The sequence below is a fragment of the Oryctolagus cuniculus genome, chromosome 1 (genome assembly GCF_964237555.1).
Source record: "Oryctolagus cuniculus chromosome 1, mOryCun1.1, whole genome shotgun sequence".
NCBI classification, from domain to species: Eukaryota; Metazoa; Chordata; class Mammalia; order Lagomorpha; family Leporidae; genus Oryctolagus; species Oryctolagus cuniculus.
In genome coordinates this window covers 32,334,012-32,354,367 of record NC_091432.1, presented here as the reverse complement: position 1 = coordinate 32,354,367, position 20,356 = coordinate 32,334,012, and the positions used below count along the sequence as shown (strand labels likewise).

At 49.6% G+C, this 20,356-nt stretch overlaps 2 protein-coding genes across 5 annotated transcripts in view; one reads left to right on the top strand and one right to left on the bottom strand.

The window, feature by feature from the left end:
* Nucleotides 1–20,356, bottom strand: part of CD59 (CD59 molecule (CD59 blood group)) — a 684,742-nt gene that overhangs the window by 560,792 nt on the left and 103,594 nt on the right. The window lies entirely within an intron of this gene.
* Nucleotides 1–20,356, top strand: part of KIAA1549L (KIAA1549 like) — a 319,252-nt gene that overhangs the window by 246,045 nt on the left and 52,851 nt on the right. For 2 of the 4 annotated variants that reach the window (XM_008269586.4, XM_017345847.3), the window contains exons 12-15: nt 3,187–3,371; nt 9,030–9,157; nt 16,063–16,244; nt 18,507–18,724. In XM_008269586.4, the coding sequence (XP_008267808.2) occupies nt 3,187–3,371; nt 9,030–9,157; nt 16,063–16,244; nt 18,507–18,724 (713 nt within the window). The remainder of the gene's footprint in view (nt 1–3,186; nt 3,372–9,029; nt 9,158–16,062; nt 16,245–18,506; nt 18,725–20,356) is intronic. The other 2 variants (XM_002709213.5, XM_070071581.1) reach the window with 1 other exon arrangement.

Below are 20,356 nucleotides of genomic sequence, written 5' to 3'. Positions count from 1 at the left end.
AACCTGGACCCAGTCACCTAACATATCCAGTGGGTAATTTCAACCCAGTGTGAAGGGTTAGGGGTCAAGTCCAGAGAGAGTGGGGATGCAGAGCTGGCTTGTCCCCAGCTTTAGATCCTGGGGAGTCTTAGCTATAGTGGGAGACTTCCAGTTCTTCACGGGCCAGCCAGGCATCTCATCACAGGAGCCAGGACCATCACAGTCAGAGATGCCCAAGCAAGATGACAGCTGCAGAAGGAAAGGAGGGCCCACAGGAGGAATCCCCTAAGCAGTAGTTCTGGGTCTCACGGTGCTGGCTTCCAGTGGTGGCTCCACTCTAGAGCAGCGGTGAGAGCGTGCCTCTCTACGTCTCGGTTTCTTCATGGGTAAAATGGAGACGCCTACTAATGCCTACCGCTTGGATGCAGTGACATAATTCATGTAGTATGTCACTGTAGTATGTTTCGAGTGATGCTGAAACTCAAGGGCAGGGGCCAGTTATGAGTCATTGCCAGCACCAAGCACAGATCCTGGCACAAGCCCATGTTATTGGAACAAATCTGAATAGGGAAGTGGTGGGCATGGAGGTGTGGCAGAAAGGGGGCCAAGAGGAGATGACACTGGACCATTGGGTTCAGCTGTAGCGTGAAAGGCCTTGGATGCCTTGCCAAAGAGTCTGGGTGCCATAAAACGCTGCAAATTTGGGTGCGACCAGCTGTGGCTTTAAGGTAGATAATGTTGGAGGCTTGTCTAGGTGGGCCTGGAAGGTGGCAGAATGGAAGCAACGAGACTGAGAAATTGTGAACCTGGGGGAGAAAAATCAGCTTGCAGACATTTTTCAGAAGTTGAATCCAGCTGGCGACCAGTTGGTTGTGGGAGGAGCAGGCAATACAGGTTTCATGGGATGTTATCCAGTTACTAAGCACGCCATTCTGTGTCAGGCAGCACCGAGGGAAGCAGGGGAAGGGAAGAACCACTCTACCCTTAGCAAATGCATTTCAAAACTTCAACCCCAGGCTGGCGCCATGGCTCACTTGGCTAATCCTCTGCCTGTGGCACTGGCACCCCAGGTTCTAGTCCCGGTTGGGGCGCTGGGTACTAGTCTCGGTTGCTCCTCTTCCAGTCCAGCTCTCTGCTGTGGCTCAGGAGTGCAGTGGAGGATGGCCCAAGTCCTTAGGCCCTGCACCCACATGGGAGACCAGGAGGAAGTACCCAGCTCCTGGCTTCAGATCGACGCAGTGTACCAGCCATAGTGGCCATTTGGGGGGTGAACCAACAGAAGGAAGACCTTTCTCTCTGTCTCTCTCTCTCGCTGTCTAACTCTGCCTGGCAAAAATAAAAAATAAACCAACAAACAAAAACAAAACAAAAAAACTTCAACCCCAGATCCTGGCACCAGAATGTCACTGGTCACCACATGGGTCAGAGTGAGTGCCTCAGAGTAAGGGGGCAGGGGACCACACTTCCCAGAGTGAGTTTCCCGGGGATGTGGGGGAATAGCCCACACCTACAGACAGCCTCACATAAGGCAGCTTGATTGGATTTAGCAGTGAAACCTCATCCAGTTCAGAGACACGGTGGTTGGACTTGACAGGCGGGTCACAACACTCTCCACTGTGGGTCGTCAAATCTGGCTGGGGCCTTCCTGGTGCATTTGTTTTGCAAAATTAACTGCTGAAGGGAGAGCTGATCACATGAATTCTGATGAATTCTAAATGGTAGGGATCGAGTTTTACCCCCAAATTTTCCCGAAAAGCATCCCTGATGTCCATCTCACCTAGACTGTGGTTCAGCAGGAGAGCAAACAGTAAAGAGTGATAATGATTGCTTACTGTGCCCCAGGCACTCAGCTAAATGCTGAGCTCGAATCACGTGCTTACCCCTTGTAGCATCCCCCCGAGGGTGGTCGGACACCCCTCTCACACACACATGCTATTTTTATCTCCAATTTGCAGATGAAGAAACTGATGTGCCGAGAGTGCCAATAACTTACCCAAGGCTACACAGCTAAGTGGCGGAGTCAGGATTTGAATCCAGGCAAGCTGCCACTCTGAACCAGTATACTCTCCTGCCTCCAGTCTGTATTGTCTGCTCTGGGGTGCAAAACAGGATAGACACCCCTCAGAAACTGCTTACACATGCCTCTCTGGGTTTTTTTTTATTACCCCACAGATGGGTGTCTGTTGACTTTTGCTCACTTAAGATTTCAGATGCTCTGTGATAGAAGCCTGCTAATTTCCTGGGAATGAAGTACAGGTGAGACAGTCTGCTTATGGGAGAAGTCTGGATTAAAGAGTGAGTCAGGGCACTGGCACTGTGGCGTAGTGGGTAAAGCTGCCACCTGCAGTGCCGGTATCCCATATGGGTGCTGGTTCAAGTCCTGGCAGCTCCACTTCCAATCCAGCTCTCTGCTATGGCCTGGGAAGGCAGTGGAGATGGTCCAAGTCCTTGGACCCCTGCACCCCATGGGAGACCTGGAAGAAGATCCTGGCTCCTGGCTTCAAATCAGCACAGCTCTGGTCATTGTGGCCATCTAGGGAATGAACCAGCAGATGGACAACCCCTCTCTCTCCTTTCAAATAAATAAAATAAATCTTTTTTTTTTTTAAAAGAGTGAATCAGTAAATTCCATTTCATTGTTAATGATTGTACTGCCTCACATGTGGTGGTACCTTTCACTGTTTTCCAATCTCTGATCCACTCAAGGGTAGTGGAGGTAAACCAAGAGAGAGATCTTTCCTCTCCACACAAGAAAACGGGTTCAAAGTTCACGTGACTTGGCTTTACACGTAAAACTGAAGCCGTATGAGAGTGGAATTTAGGGATGAGAAAACATTTCCAGGCAGCAGATTATATAGGACCTGTTTAATGTATCGATTTAGAGTTATTTCTAATTAGCAGGAGCCATTGGCTTTACATTAATGCTCCAAAATCCTCAAAAGAAGTTTGTTCTCACATGCTTGTATGTGCGTCTTGTTCACACTCTTTCTGGCCTTATCTGTAGAGATTCTGTAGCAAGGTGGGATCGTGGCACTAACACGTGTTCTGATTTTGCAGAGACAGAAATGATGGGGACCTGGGTTCCCTGCATTCGTCGGGAACTAAGTGTGGTTGCATCCCAGGCCCACCGCCGCCACCCAGCCTCTCAGAGCCACCGTGGAGTCACAGTCCCTGGGGATATGACTGCAGTTCTCTTTCCCTTTGCAGCCGGTTCAAGGCTTTGATTATGCCAAGCAGCACCTGGGCCAGCAAGGGGCGGACGAGGAGGTCATCCCCGTGACGCAGGAAACGGTGGTCCTCCCGCTGCCCACGAGAGATGCTCCTCAGGAAAGAGACATCGCTCAGGACGGGAGCACCATCAAGACAGCCAAGTCCACAGAAACCAGAAAAAGGTAGGCACGGGGCCAAGCTCTGCCTCTCTGCGTCAGCAAGAGAAATAATTGATGGTGAGAGCAGCTGCAGCCCTCTAGTTAATTCCACCGTTCTCTTTAAAAATTCCCCTTCATGCTTGTTTTGAATGCTTGAGAAGGAGACTAAGGAAGCGATGAGAATGCCAATACCTGCTTTGCGGGAGCCACCTTTTGTCCGGTTTTTGGCTCTGATCAGCCACATCAGCAGGGTTTAGCTCTTACATTGATTGTAACACATCTGACGCTGTTGTCACCCTTACATTCTTAACTTCTCTTAAAAGCAGCGCCTTTGATTCGGTATGGTTGAATTTATCTGGCAGTTTCTCAATACAGTTTCTGATTTCAGACAAAATCTTTTATTGGGTTTTTACTACGAACAGAGCACGTGGACGGGCATTAGGAGAACCACTGCAGTGTGTAGGACTGATTCCTGATCCGCAGGACCTCAGGATGGAGGAGCCAGAGAAACTCCCAGAAGGCCGAGTATGATGTGTGCGGCCTGCAGGGGAGTCTGAGTAAAGTGCCCGGGAAGAGAGGAGGAAGAGGTGACTTGACAGGGAAAGCATCATAGGTGTGTTTCAGCCTCGCCTCGCAGGCAGAATGTGATCTGAGCAGGTGGGAAGAAATCGAGGCATCCTGTCTACGTGACGGGACAGAGAAGAGGGACGGGCGTGTTCTCATCACAATGCTGACCTTGCAGTTTAGAGTTTTTACTGGCTGGGGCATAGAGAAGGGTGAACTGGAAGACGAATTAAAACTGTGGAAGGTCTTGACTGCATGCCCAGGAGTGTGATGTTTCTTCTCTGGGCCATGGAGAACCACTGAAAGCTCTTTTGGAAGACAGTGACGTCCAGCCTGTATTTTAGGAGGACAATTATGATGGCAATGTGGATGAACGTTAGGTTAGGGACAAAGGGACTCATTATAAGCACTTTGCAATAGCCTTATAAAGAGCTAACGACTCCCACAGCCAAGGCCCTGTTGGCTGCTAAGCCAACATCCGTTGCCAGCTCCCTCTCCCTTTCCTGAGATCACTGTGTGGGTTGGAAGAGCTACACCCTTCCTCTCCCTCAACCTTTATCTAATAGATATTCACAGATGAGTTGCTATTTATCAGGTTACATATGGGGATACATATGAGCAGTTTGCCCTCATGCAGCTTCCAATCCAGTGGGGAGAAACAGAAATAAGATCAAGTCTGCCCATGGCAATGGATACAAAGAAGAAAACCAAAGTGCAGGAAAGGGTGTGGAGAGATGGAGAGGGAGGCGTAGTAATAGTTTTAGATGGGAAGCAGGGAAGGCCTCTTTGATAAGGCGACATTTGAGAAAGACAGATTGAAATGCGTAAAACACATGGCTGCTATGGGAAGAATGTTCCAAGCAGATGGAACAGGGTGCATAAAGGCCCACAGGAGGGAACTTACTGATGAGCTGAAAGAAGAGCAAGGAGGCCAGCATGAGCTGAGAGGAAGTGGCAGTGGCTGAGCCAGAGAAGGCAGTGGTCTGAGGTTGTCCTCGTCGGGCTCTACAGACCAAAGGCAGGACTTGGAATGTTGTTGAGAATAAAGATCAGACGTCACTGGAAGGCTTTGAGAAGAGTAATGACCTGATATGGCTTGCACTCTTAGAGGCTCAGTGTGGCCGCTCTGTGGAAACTAGACTGTAGGACTGTAGAGTAGAAGCCGGGAGACCCACAAGAGGCTACTGCTGTGGTCCACGTGGGAGAGGAGGGTGTGGGCCGTGGCATGGGAGTGTGAGAGGTGTTTGATGCTAGAGGTATTCCGAAGGAAGAGCTGACACCATTTGCTGACAGATTATTGCAGGGTGATGAAGCAGGAACAGAGAAGACAGAGGAAGTTTTAGGGAGTGATCAAGAGTTTGGATGTGAACGTATCACAACTGAGAGGTGTGTGATATATGCAAGTGGGGATGTTGAGAACTCATTACCATGAGTCTGGCATGCAAAGGAGAGGTCCCAAGCAGAAGTACAACTGCAGGAGCTGGCAGTGTGTCTTGTTTTGTGGGACTGGAAGGGATCACCTTGGAGGGGACAGATAGAGAGGAGACCCAAGAACTATGCCCTATGGCATCACTCTGATTGCTTTATAGATGCTTTTATCCTGCCAGTGGACACACACACACACACCTTATTGGTTGGTTTTGACCAGGAGGTTCCAGCAGATGACACCACAGAAAAGAAAATCTGTAAAGTGATGCAAAGAATAAAGCAGATTTAGGTTCTCTTTATGGAAGTTTGCTCACTGGCACCTTCCTTGGAGCAAGAACAGCCAGAAAACTGTTTCAGGATCAAAAAAGGTGCAAGGGTCTGAAAATGCTACAGAAACCAGTAAACATTTTATAAATGTAAAATGGGTTACAAAAAGCCTTTCCCTTTGCCTTTTTTTTTTCTTTCTGGGCCTAAATGAAATAAATAAAGCCAGTTGGGAGACCAGGTGCCATTAACCATGAGGTTCTGAAACCAGTCCAAGGGAATGTCTTCCCTGTATAGGTATGTTGGTACATCCACAGCTCAGCAAATAGCTGTTGGGTGAACAAACACGTATTACCCACGCTGATTTCTGCCGATATTTTCTCAGAGCACACTACTGGTATCACTAATTTTACAGGATGTTAAAAACTTCTGTGGTTAAAGAGATTTGTAGCCAAATGTATTGGGAAGTGCTGGATGAAATGAAACTAGATGAGTCTTTGTATGACAGAGCTGGTCTGAGCCTTTGACATGCCAACGTGTGTTAAGAATCTCCAAAGGGAACATGATGCGTGCTTCCTAGCCTTATATTGTCTGTGGGACTTTGGTGAGGAGCACATCCCTTGGCTGTAGTATTCCATGGAACCCCCTTGGTAAATGCTGCTTTATCCCAAAGATATCTCCACTGTCCTTATTCCAAACTAAGACTAGAGGAGGAGGGACACGAAGAAAGGCCGCCATCCAAGCCACTGCTTACCCAGTGATCCAGTGTGTTACTCTAGGCATCCTGCATCGAACACAGACACACAGACACACACACACATGCCCACACAGACTCACACTCACATACAAACACATATACTCACACACTCATACACACCCACACACATGCACACACACATGCCCACACATATGCACACTCGCATACACACATACACTCACACACTCATACACACATACACATATCCACACATACACACACATGCCCATACATACTCACACTCACATACACACATACTCACACTTACATATTCACACATACATATATATACACACACTCACACACTCATACACACATGCCCACACATACACTCACACATGCATACACTTACATACACACACACTCATACACTCACACACACATGCACTCTTTTTTTTAAAGATTTATTTACTTGAAATTCAGAGTTATACAGAGAGAGAAGGAGAGGCGGGGGGGGGGGGGGGTCTTCCATCTGCTGGTTCACTCCCCAGCTGGCCTCAATGGTTGGAGCTGCGCCAATCTGATGCTAGGAGCCAGGAGCCAGGAGCCAGGAGCCAGGAGCCTCCTCCAGGTCTCCCACGTGGGTGCAGGGGCCCAAGGACTTGGGCCATCTGCTACTGCTTTTCCAGGCCACAGCAGAAAGCTGGATCAGAAGTGGAGCAGCCAGGACTCAAACAGGCGCCCATATGGGATGCCAGCACTGCAAAGGCAGCATCACTACAGCACAGTGCCGGCCCCCACATATACTCATATACTCACACACACACATACACTAACACATACATGGACTCATATACTCACACACACACATACACATGCCCACGCATACTCACTCACACATACACACACATATGCATGCCCACACATACACACACACTCACACACACATGCCCATCCTAGGCATCCTGGGTGCCCTTCTTTTCTAAATTTGAACAACTGACAACAGAGGAACGAAAGGCCCCTCTTGTCTGCCTCCTGATTGGCTTCTGCAGAGTGGGGGCAGTTGGCCTTTGCATTTAGTCCATCCTCACACTGACACCTTCGGAGGTTCCTGGGGGTTCTCAAGAGTCCAGTTCCCACAGATTTCTCGAAGGCAAGAGTCTGGCCGGAGGGAAGGCAAGGAGGCTCTGAGACTGCCCTTCTCCAGGCTCACAGAGGCAGAGAGCAAAGCCAAGGTGCTGTGGGTGTGAGAGGCAGGGATCCCTGGCTCCCAGCCGATTTGCCGCTTCCCGGCTCTGCCCTGGACAGTGCACTTTCCCTGAGCTTCTCAATCCTCCCCTGCTAAACAGGGCTGGCATTCACTAAATCGGTGGACTGCCGGCCTAGTTGACTAACAGTTTTGAAAGCACTCAGCACAACACAGCCCTAGTCATACAGTAGGTGCTCCTGCTGGGAGCTCTTGGAAGGCATGGAGTGGTGTCCTGGTGTCTCTCTAGACCTCCGCCCCTGGCACAATGCCCAGCACACAGAAAGTTCTTCCTGGGCCCAAGCTGGTTGTTTCAAACTACAAGTGCTTACTAAATACAGTGGATGTGTGTGTGTGTGTGTGTGTGTGTGTGTGAGAGAGAGAGAGAGCATATGAGTGTATGTGTCTGTGTATGTGAGTATGAGTATGTGAGAGCTTGTGTGCATGTATGTGTGTGTATATGTGTGAGTGTAGGTACAGGCATGTATGTGTGTACATGTGAGTGTGTGAGAGCATGTGTGTGGGTGCATATGTGTGTGAGTGTATGTATATGTGTATGTGTACATGTGAGTGAGCATGTGTATGTATATGTGTGAGCATGTATGTGTGTATTGTGTGTATATGAGTATGTGTGGGCATGTGTGTATACGTGTGAGTGTGAACATGTGTATGTATGAGAATGTGTGAGCATGTATGTGTATATGTGTGTATGTGTGAGTATGTGTGGGCATGTGTGTGTGTGAGTGTGAGCATGTGTGTATGTGTGAGTGTGAGCATGTATGTGTATATGTGTATGAGTATGTGTGGGCATGTCTGTGTATGTGAGCATGAGTGAGAGCTTGTGTGCGTGTATGTATGTGAGTGTGTATATATGTGTGAGTGTATGTACAGGCATGTATGTGTGTACGTGTGAGTGTATGTGTGAGCATGTGTATGAGTGTACATGTATGTGTGTGTGGGTGAGTATGTGTATATATGTGAGTGTATGTGTGAGTGTATGTGTCGGCATGTGTCTGAGTGTATGTGAGTGACAGAGTGAAGATCCCAACGGCAGAGTGACAGTCTTTAGTAGACAAGGTCTGTGACAGGACGGGAACGGCCAAAGAAGGCGGGGTTTCACACGTGTGGCGGAGGCTGCCTGTGGGGTTCAAACACTGCCATAGTAGCCAAGTACTGTGTGTGAGAAGAGAGCATGCTACCTACTGGCTCTCGCCACCATTTCCGGAGTCCCCGGGGGACTGAGGGCTGCCCCCGTCTGAACTCGCCTGCAGAGTGGCACTGGCAAACGCACCTGGGAACGCGCGGCTGCTTAGCCCGAGCTGGAGAGTGGGTGGTTTTGTCTCTTTCTTCTCCGGTATCATTCTTCTTTGTCAACAGGCCTGGAACGAAAGGCTAGAGACAAACTGTGCAAATAAAATAACCTTGAGAGGAGGCTGCTCCTGTCGAAACTTACCATCTCCCCTGTTGCTATGGTTACCTCCAGCAGGTCGCCCAGTGAGAACGGCTCTGTCATCAGCAACGAATCAGGAAAGCCCAGCTCAGGGAGACGCTCACCCCAGAATGTAATGGCCCAGCAGAAAGTGACAAAGGAGGAGGCCAGGAAGAGAAATGGTGAGAAGCCTTCCCGCCAAGCCCCGCCCCAGCTCCTCCACACATGCGTGCACACCCACACACCTAAGTTCCCCAGGCTGGGCCAGGTGTTTGCTGTGCCCCTTGGGTCATCACCTGACCCCTTTCTCTCAATTCTTCTCTCCCACTCCCTCTACCCCATGTGCTTAGAGAATTATTGCTTAGAAGAACCCTTTACAGGACAGATCAATGTTTGTTTAGAGATGTTTCGAATTCTTTGGCAAATCCACCTGATTTCTAGTGCCGATTCCCCTCATTTTCTAGCCCTGATCCCCCTAATAAGGTTCAGGGGTTCATTCTATGCCATTGAGTCCTGGTATTGCAAATCCACTTCTCCCAGAAAAAAAAAAATCAGTCTCCATGCTTTCTCCCTCCATTCTCTAAGGGGATGCCACTATTGAGCCTCTCTGTCTCACAGATCTTTCCCTCCTTGTAAAGTACTGGGCTTTGGGTTTATTTCTCAGTTGCCGGAGCTCCCTTGTTGTGCTGTAGTTGGCCTCTGTTGGGCTGCACTGTGCACCCGCCCACCTGCCTCTGTGCTCAGTCCTCCTGTGTGTGACGCTGGCTCACTGGAGCTCAGAATTCAAGTGCCCGCTGCAGCTGGTTTCCAGTGGGGGAGAATTCCTTTTGGCTTTCAAAGGGCTGTCGGTGGAGCCAAGCCGAGAGGCTGGGTGAAAAGCAAAGCAATCGGGTGCCCTGCGTAGCTGTGCTTCCCTTCTCCAGGGATGTGACATAGTGTAGTTCAGGGGCTCTCTCCTCTTTTGTTTTCGGATGCCACTACATCTTCCTTTTTTTCTGACCGAAAAAAAAAAAGAGGAGAGAGAGAGAGAAGAAAAAACAAAGGCGGAATGACACATGGATTTGTTTGCTGCAGGGAAGATGTGGTCCCTGTTCTCATCCCCAGCTACTATATAAAGCACTTATTAAACTGTCATGCCCACTCGGTTCTAGAATCTTTTTCTTCCCTTGGATTCTACATGCCCTGGAGCACACAGACAGTGCTGTCCATTTCAGCATTAGGGAGTTCCTGGAAGCTCTGCCCTACCTGGGGCCGTGAGAAATTCTGCCCTGCAAGCACACAGAGTCCTGGGAGTTCTAGCCTTGGGAAAAGGACTGGGATTTAGCACCGTTCTCCTTGCCAGGGCAAGGTGCTGAGAGACATGGGGAGAGGGAGCTGGGTGACGGGCAGGCACAGTGCACAGCAAAGACACAGGGGAAGGCTGTTTTCACTAAGTCCGCTCTGCTGTCCGTACCAGAGGGCTCTGTATCCTCAGAGTCAACCAACCATGGATAGGAAGCATCCTGGGGGGAATTGCATCTGTACTGAACATACGCAGGCTTTAGCCTCTTCCATTCCCCAAGGCTGGGCCAGGCTGAAGCCAGGAGCCTGAGGCTCAACCTGGGTCTCCCATGTGAGGGGCAGGGACCCTCACCTGCTACCTCCCAGAATGCAGATGAGCAGGAACCTGGACCAGAAGCAGAGTAGCCACGACTTGAACCAGGCACTCTGTTATGGGATATGAGCATCCAAAGTGGTATCTTAACCACTGCTACATGCTGGTTCCTGTGTAGACTTTTTTTCTTGTTATTATTCCCTGAAGAATACAGTGTAACAGCTATTTACATGGTGTGGGTATTCTAGAGATGATTTACAGTATGTGGGAGAATATGCAGAGGTTATATAAACATGTGTCGTTTCATATGAGGTACTGGGCATCCACAGATTCTGGTATCTACAGGGGTCCTGGAGCCAATCCTTCACAGATACCCAGAGACAACTCAGTGCCACAGCCATCCACCTAACCAAGGAAGCACCTGTACACCCTTCCAGCTCTGCCCCCCTCCCTGCCACGCCCTCCCAACTCCTTTCCTTCCTTCCTTTATGTTCTTCCTGGAAACTGATAAAGCCAAGTCGAAGACCACCTACCCTCCTCACCCACCCAACTCCTCCAGTGACCTTAATAACTAAGTATGTGTCTGTCTCTAACCTTTTTTGTATGCATATAACAACACACACATCTTTGTTTTTTGCTGTGTTGCATGGAATCAATATGCATATTGTTGTATGTCCTTCCACTTGCTTAAAAATCTGCAACATACAGACTCCACTGTCAGTCAATAGACGTTTATAAAATGATGGCCTGTCCCCCCACACCGCCCCCATATTTGGCTCTTAGAAGAAGAAAGAGTGGAGCCGGCGCCGTGGCTCACTAGGCTAATCCTCTGCCTTGCGGCGCCGGCACACCGGGTTCTAGTCCCGGTCGGGGCGCTGGATTCTGTCCCGGTTGCCCCTCTTCCAGGCCAGCTCTCTGCTGTGGCCAGGGAGTGCAGTGGAGGATGGCCCAAGTACTTGGGCCCTGCACCCCATGGGAGACCAGGAGAAGTACCTGGCTCCTGCCATCGAATCAGTGCGGTGCGCCGGCCGCAGCATGCTGGCCGCGGCGGCCATTGGAGAGTGAACCAACGGCAAAAGGAATACCTTTCTCTCTGTCTCTCTCTCTCACTGTCCACTCTGCCTGTCAAAAAAAAAAAAAAAAAAAAAAAGAAGAAGAAAGAGTGACCCCAGCACTCCCCATCCAGCTGGAGCAACTCTGACCTCCCCTAAATGTCCCAGCACACCTTCGCCCTCTCTGCCTGCCTCCTTATTCTGTGCAGGTCACTTTGATTATGTAAAATATCACGCACACACAGGTGCGTGACTAAAATGCAATTACTCTATCAGGTGAAGTTTTTATTTATTTTATTAAAAAGCTCTCCTTCCCAGGTTTAGAGTGTTTGCTTGGATGCATTTTATTTTGCCCAGAGTAAACCCGGAGGATTTTCAAGGTTGGTCACTTCTGTTTCACAAGTTTCCATTCAGGGAGGTTTAGGTTTGAAATTTTCAAATAGAAACGACGGGACCGACTCATTTCATGGAAAATTCAACTGATGTGGAAGCACACATCAGAGTTCCAGGAGGGCCTGTCGGCGGAGCCCACACTGGTCCTTTGTCAATCAAAGGGCTCTGTGTCAGCACAATGCCAGGTTAGAGTTAGCCAGCAAGCTTCATAGTGGGTTGTACTGGTTTGGAAGATGAGCCAAAGGAGGGAAGAAAGGAGGGAGCGAGGGAGGGGGAAAGGAGGGATGGGAATGAAAGGGAAAGGAAGAAAGAAAATAATATTGATGGAACTGAGGCGAAGACAAAAAGGTGTATTTTCATCAACTTACCAGCCTGCAGAAAGTGAGAGTGTTGTGGTCTCTGAGAACAGATTAGATGATGCTGTTGGCATGGAATTTGCAAAAACTGCCGACTCATGGCTTGGTAGTTTAGAGGCTCAGGGTCGCTAAGGTTAATTAAGAAATGTTAATGTGCTGGGCTGTCATTCTACAGCTCCTTGTTTTCCATTGGGTTTATTGCATCCTCTGTCATTGCTGTTACAGGGTACAATGTGATGTTTTCTACATGTACAGATTGCAGAGTGATGAAATCACAGTAATTAGCCTGTCAGAGAACTCGGAGGGCAGTGATGCTAGGTGTAGATATTTGTCTTTGAGCTTTAATGAAAATTTCAGAGACAAAGAGCATGTGATAAGGGTGTTTTCTGTCTCAGGTAGGAGGGCTCTCCCCATGCCAACTCGCATGTGAAGAAATGAAATCTCTTTGCAGTTTGATTGACTGAAATTAAGACCAGCAGTGCAAATAAGGCACAAGGACATGTAGGATGGCTGTGTGAATTCTGGGGCACTTCCACAGTTTAACTGTGGCCCTTGCCTTTAGCATTCTCCTTGGCTTTTTTTTTCTGTAGGGACTAATTATGCATTAAAAATCCCCAGGAACCTGCTGTACTCATACAACTTTTTAATGTATTAATATTTAGTATTATGCCTTTTCATGTATTTTTCTGTAAAGTCCTTTGGTGGAAGGAAGATAACTATTTTCTCTTAAAAATACCTACAGGAAATGTTGTGCAAATCTGAATACTTGTATAACTTTTTTTTAACAGTGAAGACAAGAGAGAACTGTGGCATGCAGTTTCCAGACTGTTTTCTTCTTATCCTGCCTTCGTTCTGCTGTTTTTCTTAACCCCACAGCAGTGGGGGCCGAGGGTGTTAAACCCAGAAGCAAACATCTTTTCCCTCTAAGTGGTTTAGTGACAGCACAACCTTGACTTCTACGTGGTTGCCTCATCTGCAGCTAGTAGCAACCTCTCTTTTGCTATGTCTGGAAAGTCAAGTCACTTGTTCATTCATTCCTTTCTTTGACAAATCCTTTCTGGGGACCAGCTGCCAGGGAGACACTGGTAAAGGCAACAGGCATGAGTCTCTCCAAAGACGGGCAAGAGCAGAGCTTACACTGTAGCGGCCCAGTGAGGGCAGCCTGTAAGTCAGTTCCCTGCTCGGCAGTGGTAAGTGCTAGGGAGCAAACAGCAGGGCAGCGAGCGGGCACTGGAGCTGGTGGTGAGGGAGGTTTGTTGTCAAGCTGCAGCTTGGAAAGTAAAGAGGAGCTAGGCAGGTGTCGACCTGCAGGGAGGGCATTCTGGGCGGAGGAGAGAGCTCGCACCGTACTCCCGAGGTGGGAACAAGCCTGGTGGGTTCCAGGAGGCTGCCGTGGCTAGAGCAGAGTGGAGGAGTGAGCTCCGTGGAGTGGCCAGCACAGTGTAGGAAGCATCTGTCCGACTTACTCTGAGAGAGGTGAGGGCCCCAGAGGGTTCTGATCAGAGGGAGAATGTGATCTGGCTGCCCTTTCGGAAGAATATTCCATCCTGAGGCAGTGTATGTTTTGGGGTCAGAGGACAAGAGTAGAATCTTCCAAGATGGGAGGTTGTTTCGCAGGTGCATAGGTTAGTTATTGCCACATAACAAATTACCCAGCAACCTAAAATAGCGATCTCCGCTTATCCCCCACCTAATGTCTGTGGGGGCAGGAATTTAGGAGTGGCCTAGCCGGCTGATTCTGGTTCCCGCCTCTCATGGGGTCACGGTCAAGATGTTGGCCTGGGCTGTAGTCAGCTATAGTCTCCAGTGAACCTTACAAGTTGGCTCCTTCATGGAGCTGTGACCTCAGCTCCCTGCCACGTGGACCTTTCTGTGGGGCTGCTGGAGTGTCCTCCTAACGTGGCAGAGGGAGCGATCCCGGAGGGAGCGATCCAAGGGAAAGCAAGCTGAACACCAAGATGCTTTCTCACGACCCCGCCTCGGAAGCGAGAGGCTCTCCTCTCTGTAGTTTCCTCTCGTTAGCCCAGGCCTCCCGACTCGCTCACTGTGGAGATGAGCGTCAGGAGCCGAGAATTCCCAGGAGGTGGGAATCAGATTACCACAGATGGCTTTTAGAGAAGTTGTCCAGGTGGCAGAGAGTGGGGGCCAGGCAGGAGGTGCCCTGCAAAATTACACTCGAAAAATCTGTGTGCGTTTGGTAACACGTCCCAACAGAGGTGTTTCTCTGTCAGTGCCTGCTTGGTGGCCTGCTGCTTGTGAACTTAAAAAAAATTCCACCAAACTTTAAAAAAAAATTCTAATTATAGCCCATTGTTAGACTCCAAGGTGTTTCAGCCGCATTGTAAAAAAACAATTTACTTGGCTTAATTTGACAAATCTTCTGATTATGATGAGTGACAGAGTGATACAAACTATGTGTTTCTCAATAATTTACATAACATCTCCCAATCTCTTGAGCAGATAGGAGGAAAGATGAATATACTCCTATTACATTCATATTTTTTTTTTGACAGGCAGAGTGGACAGTGAGAGAGAGAGACAGAGAGAAAGGTCTTCCTTTGCCATTGGTTCACCCTCCAATGGCCACCGCGGCCGGCGCGCTGCGGCCGGCGCACTGCGCTGATCCGATGGCAGGAGCCAGGTACTTATCCTGGTCTCCCTTGGGGTGCAGGGCCCAAGCACTTGGGCCATCCTCCACTGCACTCCCTGGCCACAGCAGAGAGCTGGCCTGGAAGAGGGGCAACCGGGACAGAATCCGGCACCCCGACTAGGGCTAGAACCTGGTGTGCCGGCGCCGCTAGGCGGAGGATTAGCCTGTTGAGCCACAGCGCCGCATATTTTATATAATACCTATTTTGCTCCTTAAATTGTCTACTGGCTCAGTTGTTTGAACAGGCTTAATTAATGCATGTCTTCCCAAGCCGTGCTCAGTAAACTGTCATTTGGAGAGTTACTTAGTGGGAGTGTGCTTCAGAACAGGTAAATCAGCAAGGTGCCACTGGCCCTGGACTTTTGCTGTCAGGTTAGCTGTAGGAGCACAGGGCAGTCTGGTATCTTTCCATGTTCACAGCAGAATTGTCCATCAGTCGGAAGAATTGTAATTTTCCAGGGCGTAGGTGGAGATCACTCTGTTTACTTAGGGGAGTTGTCTGTAGCTTTAAATTAGTTTCTTGGGTGGTTTTTTCATAGGTTTCTTTTGTCTCAGGCAAATGAAAGAACCCAAAGCCCGAATCATCAAAGCAGCCTTCAGAATATTAAAAGTCTCAGCAATGATGCTGGCGGCTGGTGGGCCAGGGAAGATCTGTCACCTTCACACATCAGTGGTTTTGGAGGCAGAAACTGGACCAGACACTGTGATCCTGTTGGCGGGTAGATTTTAGTTGCAAGGTTTGGCCAAATTCATTTTCCCCATTTCTGTCTTAAATGCAGAGAAAATAAAACTGACCCGTTAATGTTTTGAAATGCATTGGGTCAGTCTTGAAAGGATGATGTTCACTGTTTAAATCCACACCTTCCCCGGTCTGTCCTGCCCAAGGATGGCAATGCAGAGGAGGGCCAAATGGTCTAGATGTTAAGTGGAAAAGAAAACCACAAGCAGTGGCCTGCCCGAGGTGATTGTTGGGAGTAAAGTCGCGTGCTTAGGGCTGATTCTCCCTGCATCCTACGCTCCATGTGTTTGTGTCATGCTTCAGTGCCAGGTAGCGAGGAAGAGGAGGCCACGGGTCTTTTTGACAGCTCTGGCAAGGCGGCTGTGGATCCCTTCGACACATCCTCAGGTTCTGTGCAGCTCATCGCCATAAAACCTGCAGCCCTGCCCGTGGCACAGCCCCCCGCCGACAGGAGCCAGGAGTCCTCGGCCGTCCTCAACGGGGAGGTAAGTGCCCGCGGGTCTCTGAGCACTGGGTGCAGACGCACCCTCCCAGTGGCCTCCCCGGGCTGGGTAGGTCATTTTAGCCTCTTCATGTGTCAGGCCTCTGATGATAAATCAGGACACAAGTTGCCTAAGACAAGTGTGTTGGTGAGACTTTCCATGCATTTCTACTCGGGCAGAAAGCCCAGGGAGACTTTTAAAAATTGTGGGTACGAAGAGAAGCATTCGAAGTTCTACACACACCTTCTCCCATACATAGGCCTCTGCTTTTCTTCTTAAGAGCAGCTGGGACTCTCAACCAGTGCCCATGTGATAGGATGCTGGCGTCACAGGTCACGGCTTAACCTGCTGCGCCACAACTCTGGCCCCAACATTCCCCTTCTTGATGATACTTCTGACGCCCATTAGGGGATGTCCACTGTAATTGAGAGGGAAGCAGAGGTGCTCCTGTCACATGGGCAGGGACCTGGGAATGATGTGTATCCTAGGAGCAGCTCTGAAACAGCACAGTGGCTGCTTCCAGGAGGATGTCAACCTGTCCATCAACTTTCATAAGAATTGGCAATGATGTGCAACACATGCTAGAGTGTGATGAGATACATAGAGAGGTGTGAGGGTGCTTCAAAAGGTCAGGGAAAAGGCATTTTATTATAACAGCACTGTGCGTGGATTTTTAAAATAAGAGGCTGAAGCCTGAGGGGTCAGTGACTTGCTGAAAGCACACCACAGGTTATTATGACAGCTGTGATGTTCAGGTGCCCCGACCCCTGTCCAGGGCTCCCTTCCTCTCTTTGACTTACCACAGCTCATCAGAGAAAAATCGCGTAGTACTCAAGAGAGTGGGGAGTTTCAGGCCATGCTGCAAGGTTTTTAACCCAAACTTTCTATCTGTGTGACTTAGGTTAGCTAATTTCTCTGAGCCTCAGTATCTCCATCCATACAATGGGGCTGCTATGAGGATCAAATTGGTTTATACACACAGAGCACTTATGACAATGCATAGCATATAATAAACACTTTTTTATTGTTATAAGCAATTAGCGAGCCAGTGAGGGAGGATTAGTTGATTACACATACCTTATGGCCCTTGGGAATATAACGTGAGGACCTGCACGTGGTCTGAGAACACTCCCAGCCACGGGAGCTTTCCTGGGGCACAGTTCTGCTCCCTGATGTGCAGTCCAGCTACTCAGAGCCTCCGAGGTTGGCACTGACACACTGATGACTGTTCTGCCCACTGCCCCTGGGTCTGCCCACCACACCCCGCTTGATGACACATGGCCTGGAGACAGATTCCCAGCCGGGACAGGCTCAGCACACTGCCCCTTTCCCCCCAGCCCTTCACCTCATCACAGAAGGATGACAGATGGGCGTTTCCTGTCCAAAATGGATACTTGCTACATGTCAGTAGTTGAAACCAAGAGGGGCCTTGCTGGCATTTGGACCGGAAGGCAGCCCTGAGCTGCCCTCTGTGATTTGCTGCCATGTGGAGCTTGACCCGGATTGATGTGTGATTTTCTCTGCTTCTCTTATGGGTGGCTGGGTGGAGTGAAGAAAGCGTAACCCCAGAGCCATAAATTCTGCTTTTGTGAATTACAAGGAAGTCTTTTAAGGATTGTTTTAAAGGGAGCAGAGCAGCATAGAAGGTTCCAGCATGTGAGTGTGACCCCTCATCATTTGCTCCGTGTTTAGCATAGTCAGCTGCTTGTGTCTTTGGCAGGCCAGAAGGTCTGCTAGCCACGTTCCTTTCTGAAAGACCAGCCTGGCTTTGCCCTGAGGAGCAGAACCTGGTTGGCCTCACTGGCTGTACAAGGCTTCGAAACGACCTGACTCTCAAGAAGCACCTAGATTTACAAAACCCTGCTCTCCCGTGCTGGGAGCTGGTACCTGCTTCCCTCCCCACCCCGATCATCCCAGCCCCCTCTTCAGGACCAATGGCCTCCTCTCCATGAGTACCAGCTAAAGTTGGCCAGGGGGCGCCATTGGGCTCCTCAGGCAGAAGGAAGGCTGAGGCTGCTAGCCTGGGAACGTGCGTGGAGTCCAGGCTAGGCCTGGGCACGGTCAGACTCAGAGAGGAGGCCCCTGGGGAGGTTCTCAGGTGACTTAGGTGAGCGCCAGCCTCCACGTTGGGTGGGGGCTGGTGTTGGAATGGGGCACAGGTGGGTCTGGCTGGGGCTGGCTCGGAGGACCGGAAGTGCGGCCTAGGAGCTTCTGGCGAGAGTTTACACCTGTCCGCTGCGGGCCTGAGACTGTCTCTCCCCACAGGTCAACAAAGCACTGAAGCAGAAGTCAGACATTGAGCACTACCGGAACAAACTGCGCCTCAAGGCCAAGAGGAAGGGCTATTACGACTTCCCCCCCGTGGAGGCCAACAAGGGCCTGACCGAAAGAAAGAAGATGTATGAAACAGGCCCAAAGGAAATTGAGCATGTTTTGGAACCAGACCCGGAACTGTGTGCTCCATTTGCGGAGCCTAAAAACAGGTGCAGTCTCCAGGGGATTCTCTGAAGGTCACTGTTGCATGGTCGGGATGGGCACAGAGGGCGCTTTGGGCAACACAGCCCCGGTCCTCTGCTGTGGATCCCTAGGACTGTGACCTGTACAGGTTGCTGATGTGGGTCTCGCTGGTCTGTGCAAGCAGGTGCTCCGTGATGAGTCTGGAAGAAACTAAAATTGAAACCATGAAAAAAAAAATCCTGGACAAATAACTGTCCTTTCCCGTCACGGTATTTCCAAATCAGAAGCTGTCTCAGAGCTGGGTGGAGATATAATTATCAGCCACATGGTTATGCAATGTCCAGATCAAGGGACAATTGCGTTTTTTCAGTTATGTGTTAGCGGCTCTTGCGTAAGAAAAGCAAGTGCCACGCCTCCTCTTTTCATTTGGCTTCAGTCAGCACACTGCAAGCTGCTCGTCTCTCCTCATTCATAGATGCGTCTGCTTACTCTGTAGTTGCTGTCACCTGCTGTAGATGAGACATCATGCAGCATCCTGCAGGCCGTCGGGATCCTGTGTGCATTTATTCTTTCAATCGCATCCATGTTTTATGGTGAGCAGCCTGGTCGCTGTTCTTGTCAAACTGAGTTCTGATGGGGAGGAAAGATGATCACCCCCAAAACGTGTTCATCGCTAGTGCGGTTGGCCTTGAAGCATGAGGAGCTACAACAATCTGAAAGGGGGCGAGGGAGGCCTGGGTTAGTGAGGAAGGAAGGGCTGGGCATGGTGGTTTGAACTGACATCTGCCTCAGTCTGTTTTGTGCTGCTGTCACAGAATCACCCCAAGACTGGGTAATTTATAATAAACAGAAATGTATTTTTTCACACTTCTGTAGGCTGGGAATCCCAAGGTCAAAGCACCAGTGTCTGGCAATGGCCATCTTCTCCGTTATCCCACGGTAAAGGCAGCCAGACAAAGAGAGCACAAGGGGGCTGAACTCACCCAGGTTCCATCGTCTCCCGAAGGTGCTGCCTCTAAACACTACCAATGACACCCAAGCTTCACATGGGTTTTGTAGAGGAAAACTAGTCAAACCACAGCAGCCTCCTTCCAAGCTTTGTGGCTGACTAAGCAGACTCTAGGTTAACATGGTCAAACTTGTCCACTTTTCCTCCTTTCCTACCTCCCTCAGACATTTTCATGGCCTGACACCACTTTTTTCCAAAGCACATGCTCCTTGGTGCCCGTCCCCTGGCTTTGAGCCACCACGAAGCCATCACAGGCAGGCACATCCCCTTAGACTGGGAGCCACAGGCCATTCCCTGGCCTGAATAGGTCTTCATTGAAAGCAAAGATGACTATGACAAGCTTGCGTGGGAGTCCCAAAATCAAACTGGGGCCATGTTTTATTAATTAAATTAACGTGATTTATTTTCAGCGAACAAAAGTGGAGATTCAAAGCCTGTTCTTAATTTACTGTGCTTCCGATTAGTCTTGGTTGGTCTGACAAGCTACTGATATAAAATGACACCGTGAAGGGTTCACAGTCCATGTGTCACTGTGTTAATAGCTGCAGAAGAAAAGAGCTGGGTTTTCTTGGGAGGCTGGTGGCTTCTTCAGCATTTGCTTTGCACTTTGGGGCTTTTGACCTCAGTGGTCTTTGTCAACTATGGTGGG